Source organism: Rhinoderma darwinii, chromosome 3 (genome assembly GCF_050947455.1).
Source record: "Rhinoderma darwinii isolate aRhiDar2 chromosome 3, aRhiDar2.hap1, whole genome shotgun sequence".
Lineage (NCBI taxonomy): Eukaryota > Metazoa > Chordata > Amphibia > Anura > Rhinodermatidae > Rhinoderma > Rhinoderma darwinii.
Window position 1 is genome coordinate 197002360 of NC_134689.1, and position 18717 is coordinate 197021076.

The window sequence follows — 18717 nt, forward strand, 5'->3', positions numbered from 1 at the left end:
TGATATAATAGTAACATATATAATTGACTTTGTTCTGTTGAATGCAGAGGCCATTTAGCATGAACCCCACACATGCTCAGTTGTAATGTTAAGACTATGGAGTGTACTGGCTGCCAGTGGTGTTCTGTCTGTATGTGTGTATTCTGTGTATATACATGGCCATATAATACACCACAGACCAACATGTTTCTCACAGATATGGATCATTACGCCTATATTATATATCTTTATATTATATGTCTACAAACTATAATGCCAAAATATTGTGGACACCCTTCTTAATTATTGAGTTCAGGTGTTTTAGGCTTCGTTCACATCTGTGTCAGGGCTCTGTTCATGGGTTCTGTTTGAGCTTTCCATCAGGGGAACCCATAAACGACCCCCTGATTGAAACAAATGGAAACCATAGGTTTCCGTTTGCATCCCTATTGATTTCAATGGTGACGAATCCGGTGCAAATGGTTTCCGTTTGTCACCGTTATTTAAGAGTTCCGTTGTTTTGATTAAATCAATACCGTAGTCGATTGCGCTATTCATTCCATCAAAGTTACGGAACCCTTACACAACGGTGACAAACAGAAACCATTTTCACCAGATCTGCCACTATCTAAATCAATGGTGATGCAAACGGAAGCCTATGACTTCCATTTGTTTCAGTCAGGGTTCCGTTCATGGGTTACCCTGACAGAAAGCTCAGATGGAACCCATGAACGGAGCCCTGATGCAGATGTGAACTAAGCCTTAACCACAACCATTGTAAACCGGTCCATAAAATCAAGCGCACGGCCATGCAATCTCTAAAGACAAACATTAGTAGTAGTATGGGGGGGTACTAAAAAGCTACATGAATATAAACATGGTGCTGTCATAGAGGGAACAGTGGATGTCACTTAGGCCACAAGTCAGTTCATGAAATGTCTGATCTGCTAGATTTTCCCTAGTCATCTACTATTGTGGAGTGGAAGAATCTAGGCGTCACAACAGCTCAGTCACGACGTGGTAGATCATGCAAACTTACAGAGTGGGGCCGCCGAGTTCTGAAGCAGATGGCATGTGAAAATTACCTGTCTTCTGTTGCATTACTCACTGCAGGGTTCAAAACTGCCTCTGGACGAGACATCAGCACAAGAGCATGGGAGCTTCATGAAACTGGTTTCTATAGTTGAGCAGCTGCATGCAAGCCTTACATCACCAAGCGTTGGATGGAATAGTACAAAGCACACCGTCACTGGACTCTGGAGCAGTGGAAACATGAATCACGCTTCTCTATCTGGCAGTCTGATGGATGAATCTGGATTTGGTGGGAGCCTGGAGAACGCTACCAGAATGCATAGCGCCTGCTGTAAAATATGGTAGTGGAGGGATAACGTCTGGGACTGTTTTTCAGGGTTTGGCCCCTTATTTCAATTGATGGGTAAAGTTAATGCTACAGCATACCAAGACATTTTATTGAATGCTTCCAATTTTGTTGGAACAGTTTGGGGGAAGACCCTTTCAGTTTCATCATAACACAAAACAAGGTCCTTATAGACATGGTTTCAAGAGTTTGGTGTGAAGGAACTCAAATGTGGCCTGAACAGAGCCCTGACCTAACCCCTAACACTTTTGGGATGAATAAGATTGCCGATTGCGAGACAGACCTTCCGATCCAACATCAGTGTTGAAGTTGTTACCAGAATTGCTCCAAGAATTGAAATAATACCACTGCATTGGGAAATTGCTCATGATGTTATTCTCTAATACATTAGTCAAAATCCATTAGTCTGTATGAAGTTTTGTTGAACAGCCTAAGTCACATGATCACAAAAGTATATATTGTAAACGCAATGCTCATCAAAAGGTAAATGTAACAAAGTATTATATAATAACTTTGCACATTTTTGCACACAAAGAAAGTATGAATATGTAATAATGCAGCAGGATGCTGAGGGTTAATAACATCCAGTTTAATTATATAAACTTATCCAGAAATTATGTCTTTAGGTTGAGAAAGTTATGTTAAAACAGTTCTGTTGCCAGTAAAGAAGGGCTAAACACACAGTACACCTCATTCAGTCCATTACAGAATTGGCAGTAATCTAGTAATGCAACTTCACAGATTTGTGAACAGATTGGCCATCCACAAGGTCAAAATTACACAATGGTTTGCTCATCTTCTAAACATAGAACTAACGGTTTCATGTAAAAAGGACTGGTACAGGATGAGTAATTGAAAACACTCATTGACAAGTATTTCTCCGTTACTAACGGAAAGAGGATGCTTATGAAGAATAATCCTTTAAAGCCATTATCATCTTGAGGATGATTACAGTGATAACAGTAAATGTTCATACTGGAACTGGTTTTGGAACAGGTACACAATACATAGTAAACTATTCTGTATTATTAGTATTATTATTATTATTATTAATAGTATTATTATTTTTTATTAAATGTGGTTGTATAATAATAATACAAATAATAATACAGCAATATTTTTGAGAACAAAATTTCAGTTGGACGATCCACAACTGAATTTGGCTACTTTTTCTATAATGAGCTATATATTTGGGACACTTTATGGCTTTGCTGGTGCAGCTGGATTCTGATTCGCCCTTCTTTTTTTTCTGATACAAAGTACTTCTGATTATTTGAAATGCACAATAACTAAACATACAGCAATTCCAATGATCAATCGACTGTAACTAGGGATGTAATTAAGAGACTGTATATTATGATGAGGTTACAACACTGTGTATATGATAGGTAAAAATAAGTCATTAGAACTTTTATATTGTATGAGTGTTAAATTTAAAGAATTATTTAGATTTAATGCAATATATAAATAGTTTCATCTCCAGGAAAACCTAATTTAATTTCTAGCTCAGATAGCATGTAATTGTGCAAATGAAGAGGAGTGTTTTGTTGCTTTATCTGTAAATAAAGTCTATTAAGAAATGCTCTTCCCTAGTGGAATGTGGATCTTTGGTATATTTTACTGGCTAAGCATGGAAATCTGTGTCAGAGTGATTACACCTCTTATCCACTGTGAATTCTCTTTTTAGGTTCCTGATACTCTTTCATTTCCCACTTCAGCTAATTTAGCAATAAAATTACAGAGGTTTAGTGAGGTTAGCTACTAAGGAAGTGGAGCATGAATGTTCTTTTAAGTTCAATTCAATAAAATCGCATAATCTAAAAGAAAGAATTCATTAAAGAACAATTAGACAGAATGGATCATTGACACAATATATACAGTTTGATACTAAAATTAATTTATTTTCTCAACTGTATAGAACATTTGGTAATGCAACAAATAAGATTAGATTTGTAAGGTTCATTTATTCTGTGTCAATTGTGATACAGAAAACAAATGACTGATCATCAAACAGAGGATACCAATAGTTGGCACCAATAAAATGGCAGACATTTTTGTTATCCATGTATTGGTGCTGACTGGACCTGTTAAACAAGTAATACTATAGGTGTTAATGTTCCCCTATTTACTGGGAGAAAAAAAACCTGAAAAATATCACAGAATTTAGCTAATTGTTTTGGTTAATGATCAAATCAAAAAAACTACTGCAGGAGAAAAAAAACGAAAAACTAAAAGTCCATGTTTCTATTTTTCCAATGCAGTGAAAAGCAATTTGTGATTGGTTGCTTCGAGAAACAAGGCCTCCAATCAGTTAGGGTAAATTTACACACGGCAGATTTTTTGCAGACAGTTTTTAGTTCACCCTTTTGATGTATGAAGTAATGGTGAAGCTGAGAGCAGCCAATTGGATTCCAGCTGTCAATTTCTAGTGAAGAATAATAACCACTGTAGCGTCCATGGCCGCGGACTGTCGGGATTACTCACCCCTCCGACAGCCGCAGCCATGGATCTGTGAGCGCTGGCCCGCATCTCCTCCCCAGGAGACGCCAGCACTCACTTCTGCTCCATTCTGCTGTGTCCCGTAGGGTACGAGCGCACGCTCGTGCCAGGCCTTAAAGGACTAGCGTGCGCACATGAAAATAATCATCAATTAACCCATGATCACACCCTGGACTATAAAAAGGGCTCTGTCCTTTCATTCATTGCTTGAGCGTTGCTGTGTTTACCCGTGTTAGTCTTGTAAATGGTCCCTTAGTGTTATCCTGCTCCCAGTGTTCCCATACCTGCTACCTGTATCCTGTATCCCGTGCTACCATTGTTCCTGTGCCTTAGAAAATTGAAGTCGTGTTGTTCCATCTGTCACACCTGCTGTGTTACACCACGCCTGGTGTCTGCTGCCAAGGTCCCATCTGAGCCTAGCTGTTACTACTGTCTGAACTGCTACAGGTACCCTTGTGCTTGGACTATATAGACATTGACTTGGTACACTGTTTGGCCAGCTGCTATCCCGCTGTGGCACTAAAGGCCCAGTGGGTCAACATACCCACAGATCATGACAACCACATTGATGATTTGATTGGTTGCTATTAATAACAGCTTCTCTTTTTGTTTGAATTACTTTCAATGCATAAGGCCTTGTAAGTGTGAAAGTTAGTTGCCCTACAGTACAGTATAGTCAGCTCTTTATAAATAGCTTGCTGTATCGGACAGATCCTGAAAATTTTTGACAAGTATAGAAGTCACTGCTAAAAATATAGACAATCCACATGTAAGATACTACATTTCACACAGTTTTCCATTATATTAAATATATTTTTTTTTTCCCATAGTTTTTCTATGTAAGTAATATAAGCAATGTCAGATAAACTAGAATAAGATTAAAAAGTAAATGATATTACAACTGTCATTAGAGTCCCACACTACTGGTATAATGTAAATATGTATATATTCATTGGACTACATAATGCTAATTTCTGTAACAAATCTACCATGTGTGAACATACCCTTAATTAAATTGTGTTTCTCAATGTTCAAACCATGTTTGCTGACTATGTGTGGTGTATATATTTTAAAAAAAACATATACTGCAGCCATATGCAACTGTTAGACCTCATATTATGGAGCCAAAATGACACTGTGTGTCATCAAATGGTGCTCTAAGTGGTGCCATATATTGGAGATATTTCCCTTTGTAATACAGCATTCGATGGTGTGTCCCAACATGTTTTCTTATTCCTACTGACGTATGAACATTTTGAAAATTCGAGGCCTATGGAGGTATGGGTGGTACTGTACAGTTTACATGTTGTACAGAGCTGTAGTACAGCTATGTGTATGAGACCTTACCTTAAGGTATATGCTTTTAGGCAGTATGATGTTGTACTGAAGTGTAAGCGACTATTCTTTTCAGTCCAGCTTAAAAAAGTATGCATGTGTAAACCAACCAAACTTGTACCAAAAGGGCACTTTTTTTTACCACAGAATTAGAAACATTACAGTATATGTCTGGATATATTCTAAATATATTGTGAACAGAGCCTAACACATCCTATAAACCGCTGCAAAACTTATTATTGCTATACTATAGAATAAACCAAACGCCCTTCACTGTGGAACACGGCACCAAAAAAAAAGAGACTCAAAGAGGTCTCACATTGGGAATAAAAAACACATATTTAATTTAAAGGGTAACTAAACTTTTAAAAAACTTCTGACTAGGACTCCCACTGATCGCTAAAATGATGTGGCAGAAGCGCCCGGGTGCTCCTCTCTGATTGGCTTTTCTCTGAAAGCAATTGGTGTATCGGTTCAATAGAAATCTATGACCCCATAGACCAATTGCTTGGCTTTTCGAGAAAAGCCAATCAGAAACGAAGCGGCACAGCACTCACCTGAGCCCTTCTGCCACTTTGTTTTACCGATCGGCGGGGGTCTCAGTGCTCAGACATGTCAGAAGTTATTTGCAAGTTTAGTTACCCTTTAAGAAATGACGGGTTTTACCTCTTTAGTAATGCCAATCCTTTAGAATGTAACTTTTAAAGCCAAGATAAGAAGTTTTCACTTCTTTCACTTACTTCACCACAATATGAACCTAAATCCATTTATTACCATATCTGTAACTTAATTATTGCATTAAATCCTGAATTTGATGTGCAGGTTATTCTGGTACCGTGTATTGTCATTGTCCAAAACCTACATATTACATTCTGTAAACAAATCCTTTGTAATGCACACTTGTCGGTTAATGTGTATTTACAATATAAAGAAAATGCAACAAAGAATGTTCAAAACCATTAGGGTCACATTTATAGAAAGGCCTTGTTTGGTATTCTTATTTAATATATAATTGATGTATTATTTAAACACTTTCACATATTGCCTCAATTAGGACTAAATTATGCATGGAAAGGCTCAGGAAAGCAATCTAGCTGAAAAAAAACAACAATCTGTGAACATTACAAACCTTTTTTATATTTTTATAAAATTGTTGCACACTTTTTCTACTTACTGTAGTTGTCTTTATTCGCCCACCTGGTTGCGTACAGGTCCAACCTGACTTATTAATTAATAAATCACAGCCTTCTCCTTCTAAACATGGAAGCATTTCACACCACTGTTTCGTTCTTATAATACGTGCTGCAAGGAGAAAAGGAAAAAAAAAACATGGTGATGATAAATATTTTGTGCCGCAAAGCTTTTACATGTCCATGCAATCATTCATGATAACTAGTTCAATAAAAAATGGGTCAATGACTTGTCCTAGTTAAATAACAATTAACAAATGAAAAACTATTGTGACATGATAATACTAAATTACTGATTCTCACTGTTACATGAATGTTTCATTAAAGGGCAAAAATAGCATCACCTTAATATTAGTGCTTGACAAAGGTGGAAAGGTGCAATTATCAGTACAGATACAGATTGTATACATTTCGTATCTTTGTAATCACACTCGCTATGTTAAGACTCTTCCACAACAAATGAAGTTGTCAGAGATATTACTAATCTCTATGACAGGAATTTGGACTGCTCATATTGACAGAGGCTACATCATTGTTCAAAATAGCGCACGCAAAATGTTTACCAGAAAGAATGACCTCGGTTACATTTTTATACTTGTACTGTATCTGTTTGTATGGTCTTATATAGGTAGTCTCTCAAAGACAACCTCTGTCATACGCCCTCTTAGTGCATATGAATGCCAGAAAAGTGTCCAAAGCAAATCCCCCCCCCCCCAATGAACCAGTACGGAGAGACACTAATTATCAACAGCTGGCAGACGTGGCCTGTCGATTTATTACATGGACTGCCATTAATTTGAATAGCAGCCATGTAATACCTCAGGGAAAATGTATAACTGACCACAAATTCCCCTAGAAATAAAAGCTGAATTTTGTGGGTTTCAAAAACTGGACCCGCGATGATCAGCTGATTGCCAGGCCGGCAACAGTACAAAAAGGGGTTTTCTTCATGAGACAACCCATTTAAACCTCACATTGAAAATGTTATTTATAGGCTATGACCAACATAGGTGGATGACAACTGTAGGTAATACCCTTCTACATTGGCTGATCAATTTCAAGTCGCCGGCAACAACCCCAATTATTTTAACTGGTATTGTTTTCTCAGACCATTATTGATTTGCAGAATGAAAGTACTCAATAGAGCGCTTAAAACCCTTTTGTCATTGCTCAGAGATTTTGATTATTGGAAATCTGATAAAACATTCTAACTAAAGGTCCTTTCTAATCAATGATTTTAATTATCTTCCTTATAGCAGTATATGAATTTTATACCATCCCAAAGCTCCTAGGCCGTGGAGGGTCTTTGTTATAGTTTTAGCATTTTTGCCCCATTTTTATTGTTTCCCACTGTGTAAAGTTGGATGGCCCTTATAATAGTGTACAATAAAATGTGTTTGCAGATTAAAATTAGATTCTACTGACAATAGATTTCATCAGTGCTAAATATAAATCTCTGAGGCCCATAGACATAACAACATGTAGATTCCTACATATATATATATATATATATATATATATATATATATATATATATATATATATATATATATATATATATATATATATTTGAACTAGAGCCTCAACTTGTATAGCTATTATCTACAAACATAACTATTTCATTGTACATAAGTATTGAAAGACGACTACAGCTCTCAACAATCAAAGCATTAACTATAATCCATTCCTGACTGAGCAGCATCCACCCTTCAGCACAGGGATGCCCATAGGCATGTGCCTCTTGTGCCTAACTGGAAATCAGGTCCTGCATGTAAAGATCCATGTATCCCTTTATTATGTTATACACATCAATGCCATAATAATCATGTAACCAAAATAACTTTACAGTAGCATAAAGGTTGATGCTTTCACCGAAAAGCAGAAGGTTAAGCACTCCAATATTAAACTCAAATATTTAGTCCTTTATTTTAAATACCATTATCCAATTATTTTCTTATCCAATAGAATTGTAACGCATGTTAAAATCTACATTAAGTTATCATTATATTATCAATATATAGTACTATAAATATTCTAATAATTTACAAATTTCATACAACATTTTATTTTACTTATGTGCCGACATCAATACTGGAATATTCACAGTTAACTGCACTTTTAAAGCCAAAAATTGCTCCATATGGTAACAGATTTCACTCGAGTCCTTTGACCATCTTGCTTTCTACTTAAAGTAGTGTTGTCAAAATATGTGTATTTGGATAGCTTTGAACACTGCGTTTGCTGATCATTCATTCATACAGTTACCAACTGCCAAAGCCATGGTAAATCTCCAAATGGGAGGCAGCATATTTTTTTGACAAGAGAAAGTGAGATAAACCTTGTCCGTCAGCCATAAATTCGAACAGACTTATCTGCCTTGTAAGATATGAGTGATTAAAAAACACTGAAATACTGTATCTTCAGAAAATCCTACTTGCAATATCTAAGCAAGGAATTAAGAAGATTATGACAGCGCTGAAATGGTGAATATGGGCTTTTTAAGGAAGGAATTAAAAATATAATTCTTTCCGGTTTAAATATATATTACCCCAGCTACGTATACTACCTCTAGAGGGAATTCTAAAACAACACAAATGAATCGATGTCTATTGTAAGCAGCAAATTGAGAGCAGTAATTAGACTGTGATATCCCCTGAGCCCCAAGGATTCATTTACTTTACGAGACAACAAAGAAACATTACTTTATATCATTTTGCTCTCAGAGTTCTTATGTTATTTTTTATGTTTTTATTGTATCATTACATTGTTTGGTGACCTGTCACACTGACATATAAACTATCTGTTCACATATTTTAACAACCGCAGCCTGGATTTAATTATTTTTTTAGTCTGCATGTTACTACAAGCACATCTTCTTCACATTAATGTTGTATTGCAAAGGAAACACCCAGCATTGCAAAAAAAGAAAATTGTTTCCATATATTCACGACACTGAATGCAGACTTTTATAGTTTGTTCAAGCTGGCTCAATATCCCACTGTGCTGAACACCAGAGACACAATGGACTCTTGCCATGTGCATGCAAATCAGCACACCAAGAGCTTCCTCTCTGGCTGCAGAATCCTTTGTAGGCGCCACCTAATGGCCATATCTTGCTGCCTCACACACATACTATCTAACCACAAGATACAGTACATGCTTCAAAAGACATTCATGCCTGCCTACAGGGACTGTTTACCATAATGTTCTACGAAACCCTTTTCTGCTTCATAACTATCAAGAGAAGCCTGATGTACGTGTTTTGTAGTGTACTAATCCAAGGAAGCTGTAAAATAGAATAAAATGCAAAACTGAAATATTATTAGACATAAAGCGAAGCTGAATTTGGTATATGCACAGATAAACCTAATGACACACAGTGCCGGATGTCATCCCCAGCTCTGCTACCTACAATCTTTATATCACACACAGGTTATCACACACACATCTATGTTTGAAAAGTCAGAAGTATAGATATGATTCTTTGCAGGCAATATTTTAGATTAATGTAGGAGGAAAGAACAAATAATCCATAGGAAGTTCCAATCTGCACAAATTAGACATTTGATCTCCCTGTGAATCATGTTTTATATGGATTAAGTCTGAGAATTAATAAGAAACTTCTGTGAAATCAGAACAAAGGAAAGCAATGTAAACTCAACAAAAGTAGAAAAAAACATAACAAAGTAATACACTATTAGTTCTTTATTGATCTTACTTCTTTAATGAAACAGGTGTTAGTTGTATACTCAATATGGATGGTAACATTTATTTACAATATAAATTAATGGGGGGGGGGGTTATCATTGCAATGTCTCTGCTATTGGAATATCTCCGTACATTTGGCACTCGACAAAGCCTCCGACAAAGCTCTTCTTTACAGACTCAGCGCACATGGCTCTGACATATGCATGGGTTATAATGATTTCCTTAACCCAAATAGATCAATCAGAACAGATGATCGGAAGTACTCTGTAATACCTATTTATAAAGAATACTTGCCAAAGTTTATCCAAAATTATTGTGAAACTATTCATAGCAAAGAGGACATGCAGTAACAATAAGGCACCCACTGTGACTAATACAAACATCCTTTCTTCTATGTGGAAGGATATTTTCCACACTTTGTAGGTATTAACTCAGGAAGCTGGAGAGACAAACTAGGCAGTTACTCATTTAATAGGGTTCACAGAAACTCATAGAAATTCCTGCAACTGAAAATGTGTTCCATACATGTGAATGGGGTTCTTTCTGCAGCATTAACAACCCTCATTCAGTTCTATGGAACAGTAGCAGAAATTTTGGCAACAAATCTGCCACATGTGAACAAACCCCAAGAAAGCTCAACACTTTTCTCCTAGCTAGATGACTGGAAGTATATCAAGATTATAAACCTAACACTTTTTATATGACATATTTATTAATTGTTCCCTGCGTTTATTAGACAGTTACATTATCAAAATGTTTACTAGCATTAAAGCAGCATTGGGATTATGGTTGCCCATGATTATAGGTGACAACTTAAATGGGGTTGTCCAGGATTGGAAAAACATGGCTGCTTTCTTCCAAAAAACAGCGCCACATCTGTCCATGGGCAGTTTCCGGCATTGCAGCTCCGCTCCATTGACGTGAAAGGGACTGAACTGCAAAACTACACACAACCTATAGACAGGTGCGGTGCTGTTTTTAAAAGAAAGAAGTTGGGTTTTTGTAATGCTGGACAACCCATGTAATGTCAAATTTCATCTACTTTAAAACACCTCCCACACTCTATGTTATTCTACCTTTTTACCTACAGAACTGTCATCACAAGCAATGGTGCGGTTCATAACGATACTTATACTAATTTTTCTAAATGTCCTTTCTGCCTTTTTTAAATTAGCTATAATCTAATAATCTTGATATATTACATTCACACACAATGCCAAGTGCTGTATAAATCAAATGTGACATATCAGTAGTGGCTCTATTGATACAAAATGTATCTCCCTCTTGACAGATGACCTCGTCACTGAGAGTGCTATAGTCCACTGGTTGCAACTGTAGAGGTCACCCCTACTTTAAATATATATATAGGTGTATGTGTGTGTCTATATATATATATATATATATATATATGTATATATAGCAAGGCACAATAGGAAAAACACAGCACTCAAAGCAAGCTGAATATCAGGCCATGTGCACGTTACCAGTGAAAGGATAATTCCACTCCTTGGAGTAAAACAAAACGGCGATAGTACAGGACAAGTTACAGCACCAGGATTTCAATGATGATGGAGAGATGTTGGTTTATTCACCACAAAGTAAACAGAATTTGCAACGTTTTGGTTCACACCTGAACCATTCTCAAGCTAATCAAAAGTGCCTAAGTATATATAGGATAGCATAGTGCCAAGTATATATAGGAAGTACATACAGTGTACAATATAGAATTCATAATAAATAGTAATAAATATAAACAAACATACAAATATAAATAGTGAATTCTTATGAAATAGTGTTACATGATTAGTGTGTATAAACCCAATATCCCGCGATAATACAAGTAAAGTTACACAATACAGGCTAAAAAACTAGTTTTATATCTAATTATGTCAATCACTCCTAATAAAGGGGGAGGCAGAGGCCAATCATATATTTAAATAAAATTCATAAATTAAATTAATAAGGAAACTCACGATGCCATATCAGTTGATGTGCGTTTAACAAACACTGGCGTCTTGTACTCCATAATGTGCATGCGCAAGATGGCGCGGATACCGGAAATGCATCAATGTAACGCATCCCTTGAACGCAGGGAAGATAATGATAGATCGCGCATGCGCAGAGAGAACATACTGTCCGCGCATGCGTGAGCAATAAAACTATACCGGAATGATATTTAAACATATGAGACAATAAGTTTCATGATTGCACATTATGTAAATGTAGCAGATGTCTGACAAAAAACACAACAGTACAGGGCTGTACTACATTAAAAGGACCAAGTATATCAAATGTATCTCAAAAATGGGAAAAAAATTCTTCTATGATATTCTATATAAAGAAGTATAATATAACATTTCTATTCACTTATAGTTTATTCCAAGCACATCACATGTGACGGCACAGTTAAAAAAAAATTACCAGCATTATGGAGTATAGGACGCCAGTGTTTGTTAAACGCACATCAACTGATATGGCATCGTGAGTTTCCTTATTAATTTTCTTTGTCAATTTAATTTAATATATGATTGGCGTCTGCCTCCCCCTTTATTAGGAGTGATTCACATAATTAAATATCAAACTATTTTTTTTAGCCTGTATTGTATAACTTTACTTGTATTATCGCGGGATATTGCGTTTACACACACTAAACATGTAACAGTATTTCATAAGAATTCACTATTTATATTTGATTTATATTTGTATATTTGTTTATATTTATTACTATTTATCATGAATTTATTGCATTCTATATTGTACACTGTATGTACTTCCTATATATACTTGACACTATGCTATCCTATATATACTTGGCACTATGCACTTTTAATTAGCTTGAGAAAGGTTCAGGTGCGAACAAAAATGTTGCTCATTCTGTTTACTTTGTGGTGAATAAACCAACATCTCTCCATCATCATTTAAGCCCTGGTGCTTTTACCTGTCCTCTACTATTGCCGTTTTATATATATATATATATATATATATATATATATATATATATATATATATATATATATAGAATGTCCACCATCCAGCAGCACCAGTCAGGAATATAGGTGGGTGCACGTCCCAGGAGCCCGATCACTGCTCCCAAATCCTCAATATTCGTCCAATAAGAGACAGATAAGAGACAGCACTCCAATTTGTGTTAGGAAAAAACGGCTTTTTATTAGCCCCTGTGCACAGGGGCTAATAAAAAGACATTTTTTCCTATCACAAATTGGAGTGCTGTCTCTTATTGGACGAATATATATATATATATATATATATATGCACACACACACACACACATATATATATATATATATATATATATATATATATATATATATATATATAAATAAAGTACTCAATGGAAATTTAAATTTCAAATGAACCTAAGAATGAGAGACATCCAACCAATACACGCCAAATCATAGTGGCATACTTTTAACAACGATTTTGACATATGAGTACCTCATTTGGAAAACACATTAATTTCATAGTTTTATGAGCCTGAAAATCCATGGGGGAGGTTATGAATACTTATTCTACACTGTGCTGACTAGTGGGGGGTCTTTATTTTGTGTCTTGAAAAGCACGATACAAAGTGCTTTATCCCGCTGAGAATTCATATATCCGTCATGCTTCACTTTAAAATATGCACAGTGGGGAGTAGGAATAAGTTCAGGGATCAAAAATACATAGAATTGTACAACTAAAATAATATGATAAGATTGCTCAGCAACTCATATGTTCCCTGTTAACATATCATTTGACCTTATTATCATATTATAAAAAAAATAGCTACTAAAGTGGTAAAAGGATCAGGGAATTAGCTTTTCACAATAAATAGCTGCATTATTTGCATAGTGTTTAACACAAGGTCTTTCTATTGAAAAGCAAGTAGAAATATACTAAGTTCTGAATTAGTAAATACATTTCTTAGAATTACGCTAAGATCTTTGGTGTCTCATTTCCCTGTTGGCTATCAAACAACTGGTACCCGAGAGGAGGCTAAAAAACCTCAGTCCAACTCCATATCACTGCCTGATTAACTAACAATGTCTCCATCAATGTATCCCAATCCAGTCCTCCAGTAATTCTGTCTTGAGGGTTTCCCAAAGAAAAAAAACATGTGCTCATTATTGATTTAGTGAGCCAAATGAATTCACTGCTGCAAAATTAAGGGAATAATCCACAGCACATGACTTGTTCCGGGTCCCTTATGGACTGGATTGGTTAATACTTGTCTACATAAATCTCTTGGGTCCCGCAAGTAGACGGTAACCATGAGCTCTACTAATTTCTGAGGACAAGCCAGTGAAGCCACTGATAAACCTGGCAGAGTAGAGACTTTGCAGTATCAGAAAGTGGGACTGATGTCGCTGTCATTCTTGTTACTAAAAGGAACACGACCAGCAGAGAAGAGAGTTAGCACGGCACTGGAAACACCATCCAAAGCCAGTAAATGCAGCTCTAAAAATTGCAGTACAGATTGTGCTATGTGGATACAATTGTCTGCTTCATTTAAAGCTGCTGTGAAGTTTTGTGAAAAACAATTACTAATTAAATGTGTTAAACATTATTAACAATGCACAATTATAAAGATTTTTAATTTATATTAGCCCAAAAAAATTAACCAAAATAAATCCATCAACAGAAAAATAAACATAAGTTGAACCTTCTCTTATAATTCTGATAACGTGGCCATATGTCGGTGACTGCCTTTTAAATGTAAGGGCACAACATCAAATTTCCAGCTAGTCAGTATAACAGGGTGAACATCTTCTTATGTATTGTCACAAAAATCACTTACCAGACCTAAAGACTTCTAGAATATTTCATTTATTTATAACAGATTGACAATGTTTCCTACCTACATGATGAGACCATTAAAGAGGCTCTGCCACCAGATTATATGTGCCCTATCTCCACATAATGTGATCGGCGCTGTAATGTAGATAACAACAGTGGTTTTTATTTTGAAAACCGAGCAAGTTATGAGCAATTTTAGATTTATGCTGTTTACTTTCTTATTAGACAACTGGGTTTTTTACAAATTGGGCATTGTAAAGAGAAGTGTATGGCCAATCAGCGTCATACACCTGTCTACATTAATTTTTAGCAGTTCTCGCAACACAGCGTGATCTCGCGAGATCACGCTGTGCAGTCACATACTCCGACATTAACTTTACTGAAGTGTCTTGAGAGTGAATAGACATCAGCTGCAGCCAGGATGTGATGTCTATTCACACTCCTGACACTTCGGTAAAGTTTCTGTGAATGACAACACACGAGATCACGCTGTGCTGTTTGAGTAAGAGCGTAAATAGACATCGCGTCCTGGCTGGAGGTGATGTCTATTCACTCTCAGGACACTTCGGTAAAGTTAATGTGGGAGTATGTGACTGCACAGCATGATCTCGCGAAATCACGCTGTGTTGCGAGTACTGCTAAAAATGAATGGAGAGAAGTGTATGACACTGATTGGTCAGCATCATACACTCCTCTGTACAACGCCCAATTGGTAAAAAGTTTAAAAACGCCTCAATTGTCTATTAGGAAACTAATTAGCATCAATCTAAAATTGTACATAATTTGCTCAAAATTGATAGTTTTTCAAAATAAAAACCACTGCTGTGGTCTACATTACAGCGCCGGTCAGATTATGTAGGAGATAGGGCACTTATAATCTGGTGACAGAGCCTCTTTAAGGTGAAAATGAAATGAATATAATTAAAGCAAAGCCGTACTTTCTAAGAAGTTTGCTCTTGCAGTATGTATTAATAACTCTTCTTGCATGGGGAGATTGTCAACTTCCTGAAGGACTGATGTCATTACAAGCTCTCAGTGCTCACATCCAGCAGGGACATTACTAATGGTTACAGTGTTTACCATGTACTAATGCGCTTGTTTCTCTCAGCAGGTTGGATGTGAGAATCAAGACCTTGCAATGAGCTAGTTCATCACAAAGCTCTCAGTCAGTTTCCCCAATGCAACAAGCAGAGGTAAATGGGGTACGGTTTTCATGGTGAAATACAGGACACATCACAGCAGGCAATTGATGCCTACTAGGTAAATTATATATATATATACATTTCCGTGATAAAGGTAAACATTTGAAAAGAGAATTTAACTTTGACATTTGTCATCCTAATATGGTAAATCTGTGGTAAAGCAATTCATTGAAGCGATTATTTGGTATTATATGTAACAAGACCCAAGTTATACTATATATTTTTTTTTTAAGAACTAGTAAATTGAAAAATTGACACTATTAAATACGGCCAGTCTGCTCTCTCAACCTCTGTGGAAGGTGAAATTAGTTTCACTGACAGAGAAAACTGGGTGAATGATGTCTTGTCAGATGTGATTTGCCAAATGGCAATTATTTAAACAAGGGACTAGTTATGCCGCAAAACAAATTTCTCATTAAAACACCATTGTAACAATATAGGAGAAGTCTTACTTTATTGTGTAGTATCCAATAAGTGGTAGTTCTTTCTTCTAATCAGAATTACATGATTGGCTTTAGTAATGTGAGGGCATCATAAAGCTAAGAGTGAGTTAACTTTTTCTACAAAAGACTTGCTACATTAAAGGGCCTTTTACACCCGCCGATAATCGGACGCTGCAGCGAGTGCTGATCAACGAGACATCGTTGATCAACAATCGTTTGCTCCTCTCACACGGAGCTATGGATGGGGCCGAGCGGTCGTTATTCTGATCTCTCGTCCCCATACATTATTATCATGTCGGCAGCACGCCTTCCTCTTTACACAGGGAGATGTGCTGCCGACAATGATAATATTTAACTTTTTTAAATCAGCAGATAATTGAGCGTTTGCTCGTTCACCTGCTGATTGTTTACACAGGGCAATTATCGGCAACAAATGTTCTATGAACGCTTGTTTGCTCGATAATCGCCCAGTGTAAAACCCCCTTAAGTCTATGTTATGCATTATCTCATTTTATTCTAACAATCCTATTTTATTAAATTTAGGTATCAAAACCAGAGTTCACTGGCCTTATGCAGTGCCTGTAATCTATCTGAGAATTATATCTGATTGTGGGATGCTGTCTGTCTATGATCTGCCCTAAGGCCTCATGCACACGAACGTATATTTTTCCTCCCGTAAATACTGGCGTAAATACGGGTTCCGTTGTCACACGTATTCGACCCATATTCCACCAGTATTTAAGGACCCGTGCCGGAAAATATGGGTCCGGTGTCACCAGTATTCCACCTGTACTTACGGACCCGTTTTCTCTGCACTAATCGCCAGCCCCGTCTCTCTATCAGTGCTGTAAAGAGGGAAGGGGCAGCCCTTTCGGGCAGAGTTTCCGCAGCGATTGAAAGTAAAAGAAATTCATACGTACTGTTGTCTTGGTGACGCGTCCCTCTTGACGTCCGACCTCCCTGGATGATGCGGTGGTCCATGTGATCGCTGCAGCCTCTGATTGGCCTGTGATTGACTGCAGCAGTCATATGGGATGAAACGTCATCCCGGGAGGTCGGACTGGAGGAAGAAGCAGGTAAGTTAACTTTTAATACTATTAACTCCAGTGGTAGTCACTGTCCCGGGTGCTGAAAGAGTTACTGCCGATCAGTTAACTCTTTCTGCACCCTGGACAGTGACTATCCCCTGACGTCGCCTAGCAACGCTCCTGTAATTACGGGTGCACACACGTAGTCACCCGCAATTACGGGAGCCCCATAGACTTCTATGGGCCTGCCCGTGCCGTTATTACGGCCTGAAATAGGACATGTTCCATATTTTTTAACGACCTGGGCACCTTCCCGTAACCATACGGGAAGGTACCTGTGGCCAATAGAAGTCTATGGGCCCACAATTACGGCTCAAAATTACAGGCGTTTTTACGTTCGTGTGCATTGCAGGGAGTATTTTCCGAGTAGTTGACTAGGCATACGTCTATTTACAATACCCATCCCAAATGTCTTTTTCAGACTAATGACAAGCCACCTAAAGTCTTGTTATAGGAACTGTAGTAGGGAGTTCTTTCCTTCCATTAATATAAAACCTTTTTTAACATCTTATAGATAAAGGCTATATTAAAGTGATTATTATATATTTTTTGTAATAAAAATGGCATCCAGTGTGTTTGGTGCAACTTTCATTTTAGTTTTTATTAAAAATTATTTTTACTTTTTGAGATACAGCTACTTTGTATCCTGTATATAGAGCAGCTGAATCTAGCGCTATTCACTGAATCCGTCAGGTCCGCGGGACTGTAATTGATCACATCTAAGTCATGAACTTAGATGTGATCGATAGATAAGAGGGGGATCGGACATGCAGGACCCGCTTTCACTGCACCTGTCAGTCCCGCGGACCTGGCAGGAGCAGGACTCAGCGAACTATACAGCTGCTCTGTACAAACAATACAGCTGTATCTCAAAAAGTAAATATAATTTTTAATAAAACTAATTTGAAAGTTGCACCAAACTGATTTTTATTTTTAAAAAAACGACTTTCAAAGGTTTACATAGCCTTTAACCTTGTTTAAAGTGCCTCCCTTTCATGAACAATGACCAACAGTCAAGGACTAATATTTGTGACAAATAGTCAATGTTGTTTATTGTATGTGTATTTAACACCAAGAGAGTACAGTGCTGTACAGAGA

General features: G+C 36.9%; 1 protein-coding gene across 2 annotated transcripts in view; it reads right to left on the reverse strand.

Moving 5' to 3' along the window:
* The window catches only part of TAFA5 (TAFA chemokine like family member 5), a 445571-nt gene that overhangs the window by 82585 nt on the left and 344269 nt on the right, over positions 1-18717 (reverse strand). For both annotated transcript variants that reach the window (XM_075857218.1, XM_075857219.1), the window contains exon 3: positions 6366-6493. In XM_075857218.1, the coding sequence (XP_075713333.1) occupies positions 6366-6493 (128 nt within the window). The remainder of the gene's footprint in view (positions 1-6365; positions 6494-18717) is intronic.